General features: G+C 39.3%; 1 protein-coding gene across 4 annotated transcripts in view; it reads right to left on the bottom strand.

Moving 5' to 3' along the window:
• AKAP10 (A-kinase anchoring protein 10) overlaps positions 1–18294 on the bottom strand; it is an 80199-nt gene that overhangs the window by 31846 nt on the left and 30059 nt on the right. For all 4 annotated transcript variants that reach the window (XR_014792946.1, XM_084861428.1, XM_084861430.1 and 1 more), the window contains 5 exons: positions 16043–16141; positions 6730–6814; positions 5586–5709; positions 4136–4272; positions 78–222 (listed from right to left, as the gene is read on the bottom strand). Coding sequence is in view for 3 of the 4 variants with exons in the window: in XM_084861428.1 (XP_084717554.1) it covers positions 78–222; positions 4136–4272; positions 5586–5709; positions 6730–6814; positions 16043–16141 (590 nt within the window). In the remaining variant the exon portion in view is untranslated. The remainder of the gene's footprint in view (positions 1–77; positions 223–4135; positions 4273–5585; positions 5710–6729; positions 6815–16042; positions 16142–18294) is intronic.

Genomic DNA, 18294 nt, shown 5'->3' with positions numbered 1-18294 from the left:
TTGTTTTCCCATGCTCTTTTCTGGGTTCCGACAGTAAAAACTTTGTATAGGTTAATACTTCGGATATTCTTGGTTACCTTCTCCATGGTTGTCCAGGCCTGACGTAATGGAGTTGTAAAACAGTTGGGGAGTGGCCCACCTTCCCTGCAGATATTAGATTCAATTTCTAATCTTACAATATCATCAAATCCAAGAGGATGTGTGGCCTGCAGGGAGAAGTACCTATGATAGAAACACAGCCAAAGTAAAACCAAAGCAAATACAAGCAACTTCTGACCCCTACACCAGAGAATCTTCTGAAGGTACTTGATTCAGCCTGCAGACTTGGAACTATCATGGCCTTGCTGCGACTGTTACTCCCATTCCCCAAAGATATGAGTCAACTTGCTACCTCCCTATCTGCCTTCCAACCTACTTGGTTCTTGTTTAAGATTTTCAAAAGCCAGCCGAAACCGGTTTGTCTCAGTGGTAGATCGTCGGTCTGAGGACTGAAAGGTCCCAGGTTCGATTCCGGTCAAGGGCATGTACCTTGCAGGCACATCCCTGGTAGGGGGTGTGCAAGAGGCAGCTGATCGATGTTTCTCATCAACGTTTCTATTTCTCTATCCCTCTCCCTTTCTCTCTGTAAATTATCAATAAAATATATTAAAATTTAAAAAAAAGATTTTCAAGAGCCGGGCTACAACTGAGGCAAATCAATCAATCAATCAATCACACATCCTATATATAATAAAGAGATAATATGCAAATTGACCATCACTTCAACAGACAAGATGGCCGCCCCGATGTGGACACAAGATGGCTGGCAGGGGAGGGCAGTTAGGAGTGACCAGGCTAGCAGGGCAGGGCAGTTAGGGGCAATTGGGCCAGCAGGGGAGCAAGTTAGGTGTCAATCAGGCTAGCAGGGGAGTGATTAGGGAAGATCAGGCTAGCAGGCAGATGAGTGGTTTGGGAGCCATCAGTCCTGGATTGTGAGAGGGATCCCAGATTCAAGAGGGTGCAGGCTGGGCTGAGGGACACACATACACCTCCCTCCTACCCTTGTGCACAAATTTTGTGCACCAGGTATTTAATAGGAACCTATGTTCTGTTCAGCACTTCACAGAAAGAAATGGATTAAAAGAGGGTAAGACACTGTCATTTCTTCTAAAAACAGAGCAGAAAAAAATCCCTGCACAGGATTTAATAAGAACAGACAATCGTAACTAGGAGGCATACGTAATTTACATGTAGGAATTCAAACAAAATAGTACTGAGGGTAAAGTGGATGTATTTGATATATTTGGATGAATAATAGGACCGCTGATGATTTGGTATATAAGGAAAAGTAGTAATCAATAGTCTCAAATATATTTTTTTAAATCTTCCTCTGAGAATATTTTTTCCCACTGATTTTTGAACATGGTGGAAGGGATGAGGAGGTGAGAGGGGGTGAGAGGAGGTGAGAGGGGGAGAGAGAGAGAGAGACGGAGAGAGAGAAACATAGACGAGAGAAACACATTGGCTGCCTCCCCATGTGCCCCAAGTGGGGCCAGGAATTGAACCTTTTGGTCTTCAAACTACGGCCCGCGGGAGTCTGATCCGGCCCGCCAGGTTTTTTGGGCAGTGAGAGCAGCCGAGGTGTTACAGTAGAAATTAGTAGTTCATATAGTCCGGCCCTCCAGCTCTCTGAGGGACCGTGATCTGGCCCCCACTTTAAAAAGTTTGAGGACCCCTGAAAGGACTGACACTCTATCCACTGAGCAACCAGCCAGGGCTCAAAGATTAAAAAAAAAAAAAAAAAAAAATCCTCACCTGAGAATATTTTTTCCATTGATATTTAGAGAGTGGAAGGGAGAGGGAGAGACAGAGAGAGACACTGATGTGAGAGAGACACATCAATTGGCTGCCACCTTTATGCTCCCAACCAGGGCCAGGAACCTACAACCAAGATACATGCTCTTGACTGGAATTGAATCTGGGGCCCTTCAGTCTACGGGCTAACGCTCTACCCACTGAGCAAATCTGGCTAGGGCTAAAGCCTTTTTAAAAATCCTCACCCAAGGATATGTTTTTATTGATTTTCAGAGTGAAAGAAAGGAGGGGTGTGTGTGAGAGAGAAACACCAATCTGCTGCCTCTCACACATGCCTTGATTGGGGATGGAATCTGCAACCGAGGCATGTGCCCTGACCAGGAATCGAACCCTCAACTTTTGGATGTACGGACGATGCTCCAACCGAGCCAATAACTCAAAGATTGTTAACAGAATATAAGACAGCTGGTGTTTTGTAAGCCAATTATAAAGTGGACACTAAATAAAAGCATTAAAGGAGAAAGGCATATATAGGGTATCCCAAAAGAACGTATACACACACTCTGAATAATTATAAAGATAGTGTTTATTAAAATAAATTTCATTTGCAGAATTGAGTATTAGCTGTTCAAGTGAGTACACTTTTTTTGGGGACACCTTGTTATATTCCCAAGCATTCTAGAGATGTCTAACTCCTGTCTATAATACAAATACAGAAAGACTGATGAGGCATGATTATGAAGATGCATAAATAAGATGTAAACCAAATAAAGTCAAATTTGGCACAACTTGCCAAAATGACAGTACAGCGGTAACCTTCATTTAGAAATGGCTCCTGAAGTGAGCATGGGATCCAGTGGGAAAACAGGGGCTCTGCTCCATGTGGGACTGATGTCAGCCAGTGCTTGCTAGTGCACTCTCCTGCTCCAGCATACAGAAAACGCTTTTTTGTCATCAGTGTTTTCTTAACAAAAAGCGAGTCTTCCATCTTATAAGAAGTTCATAAATATTTCTCCATGATTTGAATTTTGGGGGACCCCAGACTAAATTTCTAAATGTAACACCTGCTGTTTCTATGACCATATAACAGGTTCCTACATAATATTTTCCACAAATATACTAAAATAACACTGTACAAGCACAAAGCATTGAATTCCAGGCCAAGTGCAGCCACTAACTTAACCCTGTGACTTTGAGAAAGTCACTACCCCTGGGCCTTAACTTTCTTATCTGCAAAATAGGAAAATCAGTCCTTTTTTTTTTAAAATTAATATTTTATTGACTTTTTTACAGAGAGGAAGAGAGAGGGATAGTTAGAAATATCGATGAGAGAAACATCGATCAGCTGCCTCCTGCACACCCCCTACTGGGGATGTGCCCGCAACCAAGGTACATGCCCTTGACCGGAATCGAATCCGCAGACCTATGCTAGATCCACTGAGCCAAACCGATTTCGGCAGGAAAATCAGTCTTGATCCCTAATTAGGCTATTCATCAGAGTCAACTGGGATGTTTTCTAAAACTAAAGCTTCCTAGGTCACACCTCAAACCTGCTGAGTCGGCATCTCAGAGAGGACTAGAAACCTATCTTTAATCAGCTGCTGGGCTATATGCTCTTTAATATTCCTATGGAGATGCTCTCAGCTCCTTCCAACCCTAGCATCCATGGATTCTTCTCTACCCTCAAGTTATCCTTAGCACTTGCTTCTGGATACAAATAACATATTACTTTTCTTTACAAAATAAGAAAAGTGCAGTGAAGCTGCCACAGCTTTATCACTTGCCTGAGGTTTTCAATTCTGTGCACTGTAGGATTGTGCCACCCTATGCTTTTCAGTGAAGACTAATGAAGAACTATTATTCATTAAATAGTTAAACTGGCCACGCAGATTTGCACCAAAAATTATGATACATCCATACACAGATATACAGGACCCTTTACAATATATTCTAACTGCATCTTTAATATTCCTTACCCAAGCTCCATTACCAAACTTGTTTCTTGAAAGTGCTACATTCTGCAGATTTCCATGTCTTTGCTTGCCAAGGATGTTCCTGTCTGCCTTCTCTTGCTGGCAAAGTTCAATGCATTCTTCAGAGCCCATTTTAGATCTTTCTCCATGGAACCCTCCCTGAATTACACACCACTGTCCTGCCTGCCTCACACAAACCTCCCCTCTTCTCTAGCAGCAAGTTTTATTCCAAGAACCTCCAAAACTTTACACACACCAAATGAAAAGCAGTTTGTATGCTGCTGCCTGTGAGTTCCTTGAAGTGGAAATTGAGTTTATGCATCTTTATTTCTGAAGTGCATATCAAATCCTCAGTAAATAAAACTCACTTGTCATATAAAATCATGGCATCGTTTTGTGCCTCCTGTCCATCATACTGGCCCTTCTTGGCAGCAAGCTGAGACTGGAAGTTATCTGCTGCCAACCAGAACTGCAAGACATTCACTGCATCTTCTTTTTCCATGTACTAGGAAGGAAAAATACAAAAGAGGGAAATGAAACTATAAACAGATTTCACTTACCATCCCTAATTTGTAAGCCCTAACTCTTACTTTATAGGATATAAGTAACAAAACAAACAAAAAAACCTAGCAGGTACATTTGTTCAGTTAATGCCAGTCAGTAAAGTAGAGCCATTTGAGATCGAAAAATTTAAAAACATTCTTTTAGAGGGGGTAAAAAACAAAAAAACTAACAAAAACACAACTAGTACACAGCTGGATGCAATGTTAGTGAACCGGAGTAAAAATTACAGTAAGGTGCATAGTGGTTCCTCATTGGCAAACATGCAAAGACTAAAGTAACCAGACCAAATTTTTTATACTTGATCATTTCTATCACTCCATGCAGCCATATTAACCTGAATAAATGCTGACTTAGCCGTAGCTGGTGGAGCTCAGTGGTCAGAGCATTGGTTCTTGCACCAGAGGGTCACAAATACAATTCCCGGTCAAGGGAATCCACCTGGTTACAGGTTCTACAGGTTCGATTCCTGGCCCACAGGAGGGTGTGTGTGTGTGTGTGTGTGTGTGTGTGTGTGAGAAGAAGGTAACCAATTGATGTGTTTCTCTCAAATGGATTTTGCTGTCCCTCCTTCTCTCTCTCCCTTCCCCATTCCTTTCCACTCTCTCTGAAAAATCAATGAATAAAATATCCTCAAGTGAGGAATAACAAAACTAATGCTCACTTAAACTGTGGCAAACAGAGGGAGTGGAGTGAAAACTAAATCATTCTTATGAAGAGACAAGATAGGATGCAGTGTGTATTTCAGTTCCTGCTTTGTGAGACTGGGGATCCTCTTATCTTGTGCTGTGCAACAAAAGATTACATTTTCTGAAGCCTACAAATACAATTACACTAAAATGTACGCCTCAAAGACATTAATACATTCACAGCTTTTTGCAAATGCTTTCCTGGGCAATCCTATGAAGTGGCTAAAGCAAAGGTAATGACAGCAGGAAAAAAATTATGACTTTTCTTTCTCTCTTCTGAAGTCTGATCTGAAAATATTTGCACACTGGGGTCAAGTATCAAACTCTGATTTTAAAACATTCTCTTAATTCAATTTTTCCAAATTAGAGTTAGTTTACATTGCATTTTCATGGCCTCTCTTTAATCTGACTGATATGTTATCAATGCTCTCTTGCCACCACATACACCTTAAAACAATAATACAATTATTTAAATCCAGCTCTGCTATTTTCTATACACAGGGCCCCAGATTTACAATTTAGAGGCTGAACTGCTCTAACAGAGTAGGAGAGGAAACGCAGACTTTACCTCAGAGAAATAAAAGAGGGCTGACTCACAGAAGAGAATGTCAGCCAGGTAAACAGTTCCACTGGTCAGCACTTCAATCTGGTATTTACAGAAATGGTGACTTCGCAGAAACTCACTAAAGTGCCTGCACATGGACAAAAAGGGACACTTTGAGGGAACGACCGAGGGAGAGAACTTAATAGGGAAAAATACTCTCGTTCCACATTGGGCCTGCTTTATGCTAAGAACCTAGGGCAGCACTACCTCCTTCCTGACTCACCCGCTTCTGATGGCCTCTGTAGCCCCCCTCTGATACTCAGCACACGTGTAACTAAAGAACATTCCCTATTTCTCCTATTGAGCTGTAACTTCCTTGCACAAAGTACCATTTTCACAAATGCTAAATAAATATATAGGTTCTCTTTAAGGGTATGAAGCAGTAATTAATAAAAAGAAAAAAAAAAACACCTTTGGAGGCAGTTTCAACAAATCTATATGGATTTAGTATTACGGCATACATTAACCTAAAAGCAAGCAATAACAAATTAGAATATCCACCTGAAGACATGCATTGTTTAAATAAACAAACCAATTCTAATAATCACAATCACCCCCAAGTGACTTTAGAATTAAAAACAAATTATTTTAAATTAGGAGGTATTAACATTAAAAATTAAATTTGTTTTATTCTTATTACCAATGTCATGCCAATAAACATAATAAAATAAAAATGTTAAAATAAAACAAAATATAAAAATAAACAAGAATACAAGAACTTTCCATTAGCCTGAATACCTAATTCTGGCAAACTAATACTCTACATTGCATTTCCAAATTAACTTGTTAGTCACTTTAATTTACTTGTAAAACAAAATACATTTTTATAAGGAGTTTCTTTTAAATATGTTCCGATTTTAAGGGAATCCTCAGTCTTTTTATACCAATTATATCAATAACAACAAATCAGTGACATAAAAGTTTTATTTTTAATAGAGCTCACAATGTACTTGTTTAAAAAATCCATTAAAGTATGCCTATAAGATCCTGTAAATACTCAAAATACTTAAATCCTCAAAGATAGTTTGTTTTTAGTTGTGTGAAACCTATTCCAACACTAAACCCAAATTCTCAAGAATGCAAAATGCGAAATTATGACATAACTTACTCTTGCTCCATTGCACTGAAGACTATGGACTGTGCCAAAATGAAACAGTTGGGATCCACCTGCCCATCTTCTCCACAAATCTTAGCTGTAAAAGAAATGGGAAATAATTCAATTTCTATTAAATGCAAATGCACACATTTGTGAGTCAAAGTAGGAAATGACTGTAAAGGCATATAAATTAGGTTTTATATGGAACTAAGAGAATATTTAGGTTAAAAGCTGATCTTGAGGTAGAGGTCTTTCTAAAGCATATAAGTACATATGCAAAAGCAGAAACCAAGATTTAACATAAGCTTAATTCTATACATTAAAACACCCCCAAAACGAAATAAAAAAGGCAAATTAGTGGGGAAATTTGCAGCATGTATAACAGGTTCTTCTCTGTATAAGAGTATCACTCATCTATCAAGACATTTCTTTTACAAATTAATAAAAAACATCTCAAAAGGAAAACTGAGCAAAGGACATGAAAAGACAATTAGCAAAGAACAAATATAAAAGGGCAATATGGAAAGATATGGATGCACACGAGTAATTAAATATAAATAAGAAGGCACTCCAACTTTTGTCTAGAAAACAGGCACGAAAGTGTTTTAACAATCCATATATTTAATTGCTTACGTACATACATTTTAGCAAAGGCCTGGGAAAAGGAACACCAGTGCTAGTGGGAATATAAACTGGTGTGTATTCTGGAAGGCCATTTGACAATTTCTAGCATTAGCTTTAAAAATGAACATATTACAATCAGCAATTTCATTTCTAGAACTGTAACACGAAATTACGGATTTGTGGATTTATCTACAAAACAGTTTATTAACAAACAAATGGGACTACATCAAACTAAAAAGTTTTTACACAGCAAAGGAAACCACCAACAAAATAAAAAGACAACCCACTGAGTTGGAGAACATACCGTATTCACCAATGATACTTCTGATAAGGGGTTAACATCCACAATTTATAAAGAACTTATAAAACTCAAAACAAAAAACCAAACAATCCAATTAAAAATGGGCAAAGGGACTGGAATACACTTCTCCAAAGAGGATATATGGAGAACCAAGATGGCGAGTAGGTAAATGCTGGTACTTGCATCTTTAGACAACCACATAGAAATTACAACTAAAATACAGAAAAACCATCATTCGGAACTGCCTGAAAGCTGGATGAATGGAAGTCCTACAACGTGAGAGGTAAAGATGGAAGTACATAGAGACTGGTAGGAGGGGTGGAGGCACAAAAGCAGCTGGTCCAACACCCACATCTGGCATGGTTTTAGTCAGAGGGATATCATCGCTGTGTAGGCCTCCTGTGAGAAGCAAGAGGTCCCAGCCCCACACCAGACCCCCAGCCCAGGGTTCTAGAGCTAGGAGAGATGTCCCCATAACTCTGGTGGTAAAAACCAGCAAGGATTGTGACTGAGTGACATGAAGGCTGCAGAAGACCCAGGCAGTTCCTCTTAAAGGGTCTTGCACAATCTTACACTGTCCTGCTTGCTTTGAGCTCCATTGCCAGGTGCCAGCATTGGGAGAACCAGGGAAAAATGGGGAGGAACTGGATTGTTGCATTAGGAGCAGGAACTTGGGGGTGGCTTATTTTCAGACAGGGTGCTCATGGGGGTCATTGTTCCTGTGCTGGCACCTTCTCTGTCACAGAGCTGACTGGCAGCCATATCTGAGTTTCCATCAGCATGGTCCACACTGTTTGTTCTGCTCTGGTGATTCCCTGAGACCCTGCCACATCCAAACTGCTTGCAGCTGCCATATGAATGGCCTGTCTTGGCTTAGGACTTTCCTAAAATCTTGTAAACAAGCAGCAACTGGCATCAGCATGCCTAAGACCCAGCACTAGCACCAGCCTGTCTTGCTAAACAGCTGGGCCTCACCCAGACTTCCAAACCCAATACAAGTAGCAGCCATCTGTAGATCACTGGGTAGCTCCTGCAGGGTGGTCCCAGGCAGTGGTTGATTTTGCACCTCCCGGCAGGCCCTAGAGCGAGTGAACCCGGTGAATGGCTTCAGACCACACCATACAACTCCACACACCCACAGCAACATACTAAAGGGACAGACTCAGTGAGCACCAAAGCCCCACTGAAGCAAGTCTTGCTCCAAAGAATTGTCTCCTGCACAGCGTATCTCCCACTGTAGTTGCAGCTGATACTCAGCCAATTGGCCTGGAGATCAATTCTTCTCAGTGACACTAACAGCAATCAAGGCTCAACTATAACAAGACTGTGCACACAGCCCACACAGGGGCTAGAGTGCCCAGCTCAAGTGACTGGGGAGGCTGAGGCACTGGGCCCTAAAGGACACCTATTGCACAAGGCCACTCTACCAATTCGATTGATATAATTTTACTAAACACAGCTGCTGATCTAATATATAGGAACAAACATGGGGAATCGGCCAAAATGTGGAGACAAAGAAATAGGTTACAAATGAAAGAATGGAAGAAATCTCCAGAAAAAGAAATAAATGAAATGGAAACAAGTAAAATACTGGACAGAGTTCAAAACAATAGCTATAAGGTTGCTCAAGGATATTAATGAGAGCTTCAAGGGTCTCAAAGAGAGCTTTAAGGGACTTAGTGAGACTTTCAAGGGTCTTAGTGAGAGTGTCAAAGATATGAAAAAGAACCAGTAGAAATTAAGCTTATACTAACTGAAATACAGAATAATTTACAGCAATTATAGAGTAGAGGATTCTGCCAAAACCGGTTTGGCTCAGTGGTAGAGCGTCGGCCTGCGGACTGAAAGGTCCCAGGTTCGATTCCGGCCAAGGGCATGTACGTTGGTTGCAGGCACATCCGTAGTGGGGGGTGTGCAAGAGGCAGCTGGTCAATGTTTCTCTCTCATTAACGTTTCTGGCTCTCTATCTCTCTCCCTTCCTCTCTGTAAAATATCAATAAAATATATTAAAAAAAAAAAAAAAGAGTAGAGGATTCTGAGAAGCAAATCAACAATTTGGAATATGAGGAAGAAAAACACCCAATCAGAGGAACAAAAGGAAAAAAAGAATCCAAAAATATAAAGATAGTGTAAGGAGCCTATAGGAAACTTCAAGTGTACCAACTATCACATTAGGGGGTGCCAGAAAGAGAAGAGAGAGAACAAGATATTAAAAATCTATTTGAAGAAATAATGAGCATGGCCAGCGTGGCTCAGTGGTTGAGCGTCGACCTATGAACAGGAGGTCATGATTTGATTCCCGCTTAGGGCACATGCCCAGGTTTTGGGCTCGATTCCCAATGTAAGGTGTGCAGGAGGCAGATGATCTATGATTCTCTCTCATCACTGATGTTTCTAACTCTCTCCCTCCCTCTCCTTTCCTCTCTGAAATCAATATATTTGAGAGAGAGAGAGAGAGAGAGAGAGAGAGAGAGAGAGAGATTGATTAAGAAATAAAAAAGAATGAATGACAGAAAACTTTCCCTACCTGGTGAAAGAAATAGACTTGCAAGTTCATAAAGCCCAGAGTTCCAAATAAGAGGAATCCAAAGAGGCCCACACCAAGACACATTACAATTAAAACGCCAAGGGTAAAGACAAAGAGAGAATCTTAAAAGCAGCAAGAGGAAAGCAGTTAAGTAACCTACAAGGGAGCACCCATATGACTATCAGCTGATTTCTCAACAGAAACTTTGCAGGCTAGAAGGAGTGGCAATAAATATTCAAAGTAATGAAAAGCAAAAACCAAAGACCTACAACCAAGATTTCTCTACCCAGAAAAGCTATTATTTAGAATTGAAGGTCAGATAAAGAGCTTCACAGACAAGAAAAAGCTAGAGGAATTCATCATCACCAAAACAATATTACATGAAATGTCAAAGAGCAAGAAGAGGAAGAAGAAATATGAACAATAAAATGGCAATAGATATCTATCAACAATTGAATCTAAAAGTCAAAATAAAAAAAACAAAAAACAAGGAATCTAATGAACAAAATGAATGGATGAATGAAATAGAATCAGAGGCATGGAAATATGGAACAGATTAATGAAGTTCAAAGGGAAGGGGAGTAGTGGGGTGGGAAGAGATTAACCAAAGAGCTTATATGCTCTTTGTAGGAGATGTGCAGGAGGCAGCTGATTGATGTTTCTCTCTCATCGATGTTTCTAACTCTATCCCTCTTCCTTCCTCTCTCTATAAAGTCAATAAAATATTTTTTTAAAAGAGAAATTTTAATCGTTGTACTGTTGATATTTGGCTCTGTTGACTAATGAGTTTGCAGACCACTGCCTTAAACAATAAAGATTTAAAAAAAAAAAAAAAAGAGGATTTACAAATGACCAATAGACATATGAAAAGATGCTCAATGTCACAATCACCAGAGAAATGCAAATTAAAACTACAATGAGCTATCACCTCCCATTGGGCAGAATGGCTTTCTGCCAATAAATCAACAAAAACAAGTGTTGGCGAAGATGTGGAGAAAAGGGAACACTTATGCACTGTTGGTGGGAATGCCGACTGGTGTACCCACAGTAAACACTGTGTGGAGACAACTCACAAAATTAAAAATGGAACTGCCTTAAGACACAGCGATTCTACTTCTGGGAATATATCTGAAGAAACCCAAAGCACTAATTTGAAAGATTATATTTACCCCTATGTTTATTACATCATTATTTATAATAACCAAGATCAGGAAGCAGCCCAAGAGTCTAGCAGTGAATGAGTGTGTAAAAAGTTGTGGTACATTTACACAATGGAATACTAATTGGCTGTTTAAACAAAATGAAATCTTATTCTTTGTGACAGCATGGAGGGACCTGGAGAGCATTATGCTAAGTGAAATAAGCCAGTCAGAGAAAGACAAGTATCATATCATCTCACTCATATGTGGAATCTAATAAACAAAATAAACTGGCGAACAAAATAGAAACAGACTCACAGACAGAGAAAAGACTGACAGCTGTCAGAGGGGAGGGGGTTGCAGGGTTGGCTGAAAAAGGTGAAGGTAATAAGGGGGAAAAAACACACCCTCATAGACACAGACAATAGCATGGTGATTACCCGAGGGAAAGGAGGCTGGGGAGGCAGAAGAAGGCACAGAGCAGACAAATGGTGAGGAAGGATACTTGACTTGGGGTTTTGAACACATAATATACAGATGTGTTGTAGAATTGCGCACCTGAAACCTATATAATTTTACTAACCAATGGCACTCCAATAAATTCAATAAAAGTTTATCAAAATGTTATTCAATTGAAATTTAAAAACATAAAATATGCTAACATTAGGGACTGCTTAAATAAACTGCAGCACATCAATAACCTGGTTAGCTAACTATTAAACATGGCTAAAAAAAACCCCACACAACCATGACGGCTGGTTTCACTTTAAGTTCATGACGTCAGTGGGACCTTAATGAAACCCAACGATTGTACTACAGTTTCCTGGTCCACTTATTCTCATATTCTCCTAGATCAGTGGTTGGCAAACTGTGGCTCGTGAGCCACATGCAGCTCTTTGGCCCCTTGAGTGTGGCTCTTCCACTAATACCACAGCCTGGGCGAGTCTATTTTGAAGAAGTGACGTTAGAAGAAGTTTAAAAAATTTGGCTTTCAAAAGAAATCTCTATCGTTGTACTGTTGATATTTGGCTCTGTTGACTAATGAGTTTGCTGACCACTGGCCTAGAAAATACAGGGCACATCTTACCCTCTCTCTTTGAATGTCTTAACACCTTTTCTCCTATTCTCTTTGTTGATGACTTTGCTTCCTACTTCACTAAGAAAACAGAAGCAATCAGAAAATTTATTTCTATCACTTCTCATCACATCTATCAATCACCTGCACCTCTACCCATCTGGTCCTACTACTACAGATATACTCTCCTCACTCCTATTTGAGTAACTCTTTATTTGAGCACTGGACCTCATCCTCTTCAAGACTTCTTTCCTATAGTAACTGTCTCCCTTTTCTCTTGCATCAAAATTTTCTTCATTATTGCCTTCGTTATCACAAGCTACATACAGTGTACACTTGTTTGTATGCTATCAGACATCTTAAATGTTTATAACATGTCACCTTAAAAACAAAAAACCAAAACCATTGTTCCTTGGCTTAACATCCTCTTTTAGCTCATCTTTAAAGCAAAATGCCTCATACTTGCTACCTTCATTCTTCCTCCCATTCTCTCTTAAGCTCCTCCAATTAAGTTTTTGCCCCTAAAGGTCCACTCTAATTAAGATGATCAGTTGCCCACAGGGTTGCCAAATCCATTCCATTCCCACTTTTCATCTTACTTAACCTATCAGCATAACACCTTTGATCACTCCCTTTTTCCCAGAAACATTTTTCACTTGACTTCCAGAAAAAAAATTTCTTTTGATTACTAATGGCTAGTCCCTTTGCTAGTTCTTTTTCATCTGACAGACTCTAAATGTTAGGCCTTTGCCAGAATTTGGTCTTTGGACCTCTTGTCTTCTCTCATTACTCAGTCCAATGGTAATCTAGTTTCATGACTCTGAATCATCTATATGCTGATACTTTCAAACATATCTCCACAACCTGGACCTCTCTCATGAACTCCTAATGTTGATGTCCAACTGCCTACTGGTCATTCGCCATTTGGATGTCTAAAACCCAAACTCCTGATTTCCCCCACATCTTATAAATGGCAATTCCATTCTCCCAGGTATTCATCAGTCATGCTTGATTTGTTTGTTCCTCTCACACCACTCACTTTCAAACTAATAGCAAATTCAGTAGGCTGTACCTTCAAAGTATTTTTTAAATTCTACAACTTGCCTGTGCTCAGTGGTTAAGAGCGTCAGCCTATTCACTGAAAGGTTGGAGGTTCGATTATCGGTCAAGGGCATATACCTGGGTTGCGGGTTCGCTACCCACTTCCACTCCCCCGCCTTCAAATTGAGGCTTGTGCGGGAGACAACTAGTCTTATCTCTCCCTCTTCCTCTCCCCTCCACTCTCTCTGAAAAGCAATGGAATAAAAATATCCCTGAAGTTAAAAAACTTCAAGGATTTGTGGAAAATGGAAGAGGCCGTGGTAGTATAGTTTGGGGTTAGTCTGAATACCCACATAAAGACAAGAGTAATTAGACAGCAACTCCAAAAACCCACTGATAACATTTACAATAAAACTAGGCCGGTGCAACACATAATAATATTAGCTAGACAAATAATTAGAACAGGATTTAGAAGAATGAATTTCAAAAAGTAAAAGTGACTCTATAAAGATATATATGTAATTAACATCTAAAAATGTATAACAGACACTGGATGGAAACTTTCTCAAGATACTTTGATCCTTCAGAAGATGTTCCCTCTCATGGGATTACATAATTAATTTGATAAGGTTTAAGAGAAGGAAAATTAGCTGAAGCCGGTTTGGCTCAGTGGTAGAGCGTCGGTCTGCGGACTGAAAGGTCCCAGGTTCGAATTCGGTCAAGGGCATGTACCTTGGTTGCGGGCACATCCCCGGTAGGGGGTGTGCAAGAGGCAGCTGGTCGATGTTTCTCTCTCATCGATGTTTCTAGCTCTCTAGCTCTCTCCCTTTCTCTCTGTTAAAAATCAATAAAAATATTTAAAAAAAAAAAAAAAGAGAAGGAAAATTAGAATTGTAACGACATTTTATTTCAAATGCTTTACTTGGCTCAAAACTCCTTCCTTTTCTCCCTACCCCAGCCTGGTTATCAATTGGTACAAACAAACCTCCTAAGGAATCACTAGCCAACCTATCCCTTAAACAGTCAAATTCTAATCAGCTAAGACACCCCAATTGTATTATTAGAAAAAGTCAGTCTAGGGAAGTCTGGGAGATGGTAGCAACAAATTCCTACATAAAAACAGACAAAGGAACCGCACAGAAAAACCAAAATGCCATGGCAACTCTGCAATAAAACTGGATAAAAATCCCAAATGTAGGCAGATAAGAGCAAATCACCAAGAGTCGTTAAGACCTGTGCTAGAGGTATCTGTGTGGGAAAAAGAAAGGGGACACAATGGGGACATCTGATGGACCCCAAAATAGCCAACATTTGTTCACTAGAAAGTATGGTGGGCCAAGTAAGAGCCACAGCTGAGACTGGAGGTGTTGCTATTTCCAAAAATGAGTGAGTACAAAGGACTTGCAGTCAAGACTGAAAGAGCCTCACACGGAGAAGAATCTACTAGGAAAAGAATAATATGCTCCAGTTTGAAAATTAAAAATATAATTTTTGGTAATAAAAATTCGAAACTTACTAGTAGGACTTGATGGAATATATTGTTCAATGAATAAATGAACCACTTTTGTCTGTGATTACCAGTATACCTAAGCCTTGCTGATGCAACACAGTAAAGGCTTCCAAACTGTTTTTTTTTTTCTTTTACTATGTTTACAGAACAACATATTTATGTGACTCAATAAATACACACACACACACACACACACAATGGAAATAATTTCCTGAAATGATGTTCCTTTAGCCATCATTTGGATGAGGACATAGAGATTGATCTCAATACACAGTTTGAAAAACACTGCCAAGCAGCATACTACTTAACATGTGGGGGTCTGGTTTCAAATCCCGATGCCATTTCTGAGCTCTACTAAATTAGGAAAACTACTTATCCTCTATGCTTTGGTTTCCTCATTTATAAAATAACTAGAGGCCTGGTGCACGAATTGCTGCACAGATGGGGTCCAGCCGGTCTGCCCCAATCAGGGCCAATCGGGCCAGGCAGGATGGTGGGGAGGGACCACAGGCAGTTGGCCAACCAACCCTCTACCCGCACCAAACTCCAAGTTGAGGGTTCAATTTGCATATTAGGCTTTTATTATATAGGATAACTATATTTATGCTGCAAGATTACTTTTTTAAAAAATATCTTTATTGATTTCAGAGAAGAAGAGATAGAAACATCATTGATGAGAGAGAATCATTGATTGGCAGCCTCCTGCACACCCCATAATGGGGATCAAGTTGGCAACCCTGGCATGTGCCCTTGATGGAAATTGAACCTGGGACCCTTCAGTCCGCAGGCCAATATTCTATCCACTGAGCCAAACCTACTTGGGCTGCAAGGTTCTTTAGAAGAGTAAATGAGTTTATCTGTGGGAAGTACTTAGAATATTGTCTGGGACACAATAAATACTTAAGAAATGTATGATATTATTGTTCTTGCTATTGTTATTCAAATAAAAGTTTAAGAATTTGGTCTAACATGAGAGAAAGTTTGTGAGTGAGCTACAACCAGATATCTGAAAACAAACTAGGAAAAGGTATATTAAATTCCATGTTCATAAAAAATTCTCTTAATCAATAACCAATTTTTTTTTGGCCGTAATTCTAGCACTACTTACCTATGATATCATTTCTCATTGCTTCTGTAATAGGTATTGGTTTAGCAGCATCTGGAGATATATATTTGGTAAAAGTATTCACTGCATCTTGTTCTATACCTGCAAGGGAAGACGGGAAAAACTTCAAAAATCAAAACACAACTTGAACTATAATGGACTATATTCGTGAACAGCAGGGCTTAGATTTACTGTGAGCCCAAGCATACATGCATGTGCGCGTGCACACACACACACACCACACACACTTATGAATCAGGAGGTCATGGGTCTTTTCTCGGTCAGGGCACATGCCACAGTTGTGGGTTCAATCCACAGAGAAGTATGTATGTATGTATACATATACATTACAAATAAAAGCATATATACTAGTAAAAGTATATTTAGGACAAAACAATTCTCATCATGATACCGCTTTTTCACTATTTGGTTTGTGGAACAGAGGAATTATATGTGAATTCCCCCCCTACTCCTCATCTAAGTGAACAAGCTCCTAAATAGCAATGATGCATGCATGCTCTCTTTCCAGGGTTCTTCTTCAAAGTCTGAGCTTGAAGGATTTGCATAACAATTTAACAGCAGGAGCTCAAAAATGATTTCTAAATCTACATTTAAAATGCTTTTCAAATAATTTAACATTCATAAATATTACATTCATTTTACCTTTATAACCCTTTAATGTTAAAACAATGAATCTCGCCGAAACCAGTTTGGCTCAGTGGTAGAGCATAGGTCTGCGGACTGAAAGGTCCCAGGTTCGATTCCGGTCAGGGGCATGTATGTTGGTTGCGGGCACATCCCCCGTGGGGGGTGTGCAAGAGGCTGCTGGTCAGTGTTTCTCTCATTGACGTTTCTAGCTCTCTATCTCTCTCCCTTCCTCTCTGTAAAAAATCAATAAAAATATATTTAAAAAAAAACCAAAAAAACCCAAAGAATCTCAAACTTCGTATTCTCAGGACTTTGATATTTTAAAAATTATTGAGGGCACTATTGAGCTTTTGTTTATGTTTTATGTCTAGATATTAAAATCCACTGGTCTTTTACCCATAGTTTTATAACATCCTATATTTCCAAATATTTTGGAAAATATTGGTTTATTGGCTTATGCAGATTTTCCTAATGTTGAGACATTGCATCATATAGGGTAGAAAAAGAAATCACATCATTGGCAGCATCAATGATCTTGCTGGAACACTCTTTAAAGCTGTCAAAGCACAGTGGTGAATACTAGTTTTCCAAAATTCTAATTTTCACTTAAAAAGCTTCCATTTTTACCACTGGGCAACAAATACTGTCAGTCGTTCTCGTTGAATAACAAGTTTACTTCATTCATTCCCACGAAAATGTCTGCCAAATATCCAACTCTAAATTACCGTAGTTTTCCAATACTCATTCTTACAAGTAAAAATCATATTCTATTAAAAAAGCAGCTACTTTAACTCACAAAAACCACCAACTACCCATGTGCTTTATCTTAACACAAGTGTATGCTTCTGCATATTTCCCACATCAATCATATTAAACAGGGTTTAGATTTAATAAAATTACTTCTCCAAAGACACCGTGAATGAAGGTGGCACTCCATTTTCCTGGGAGTATGTGGCAACACCGTGACTACTAGTCCGATGTGGTTCAATGCCAGCAGACTTTCCCACAGCTGCCACCCCACCACCATTGCAAATGTTAACAGAGTAAAAAGACAACCTGGCAGGCGTGGCTCAGTGGTTGACCTATGGACTAGGAGGTCACGGTTCAATTCCCAGTCAGGACACATGCCTGGGTTATGGGTTTGATCCCTGAGGAGGAGGGAGGAAATGCAGGTGGCAGCCAATCAATGATTCTCTCTCATCATTGATGTTTCTCTCTATCCCTTTCTCCCTTTCACTCTGAAATCAATTAAAAAATACATATAAAAAGAAAACAAAAACCTCCGATAGGGGGTATGCAGAAGGCAGCTGGTCGATGTTTCTCATCAATGTTTCTATCCCTCTCCTTGCCTCTCTGTAAAACATCAATAAAATATAAATATAAATATATATATATATATATATATATATATATATATATTCTCTGACAATATAATTGAGAAATCAATAACATGAAAAAAAAAAACCTCGCAGGAAAAATTTCTCCAAATACTTGGAAACTAAGCAACATATTAAAAATTAAAAAAAAAAAATTTTTTTCCAATTACAGTTTACATTCAATTTTATTTTGTATTGAAACAGTGTTGAGGACAGTGGTTAGACAATTAT

The sequence above is a fragment of the Pipistrellus hanaki genome (genome assembly GCF_964339955.1).
Source record: "Pipistrellus hanaki genome assembly, chromosome: 16".
NCBI lineage: Eukaryota > Metazoa > Chordata > Mammalia > Chiroptera > Vespertilionidae > Pipistrellus > Pipistrellus hanaki.
The sequence above is the reverse complement of the archived record's forward strand: the minus strand, read 5'-3'. Positions and strand labels throughout refer to the sequence as shown.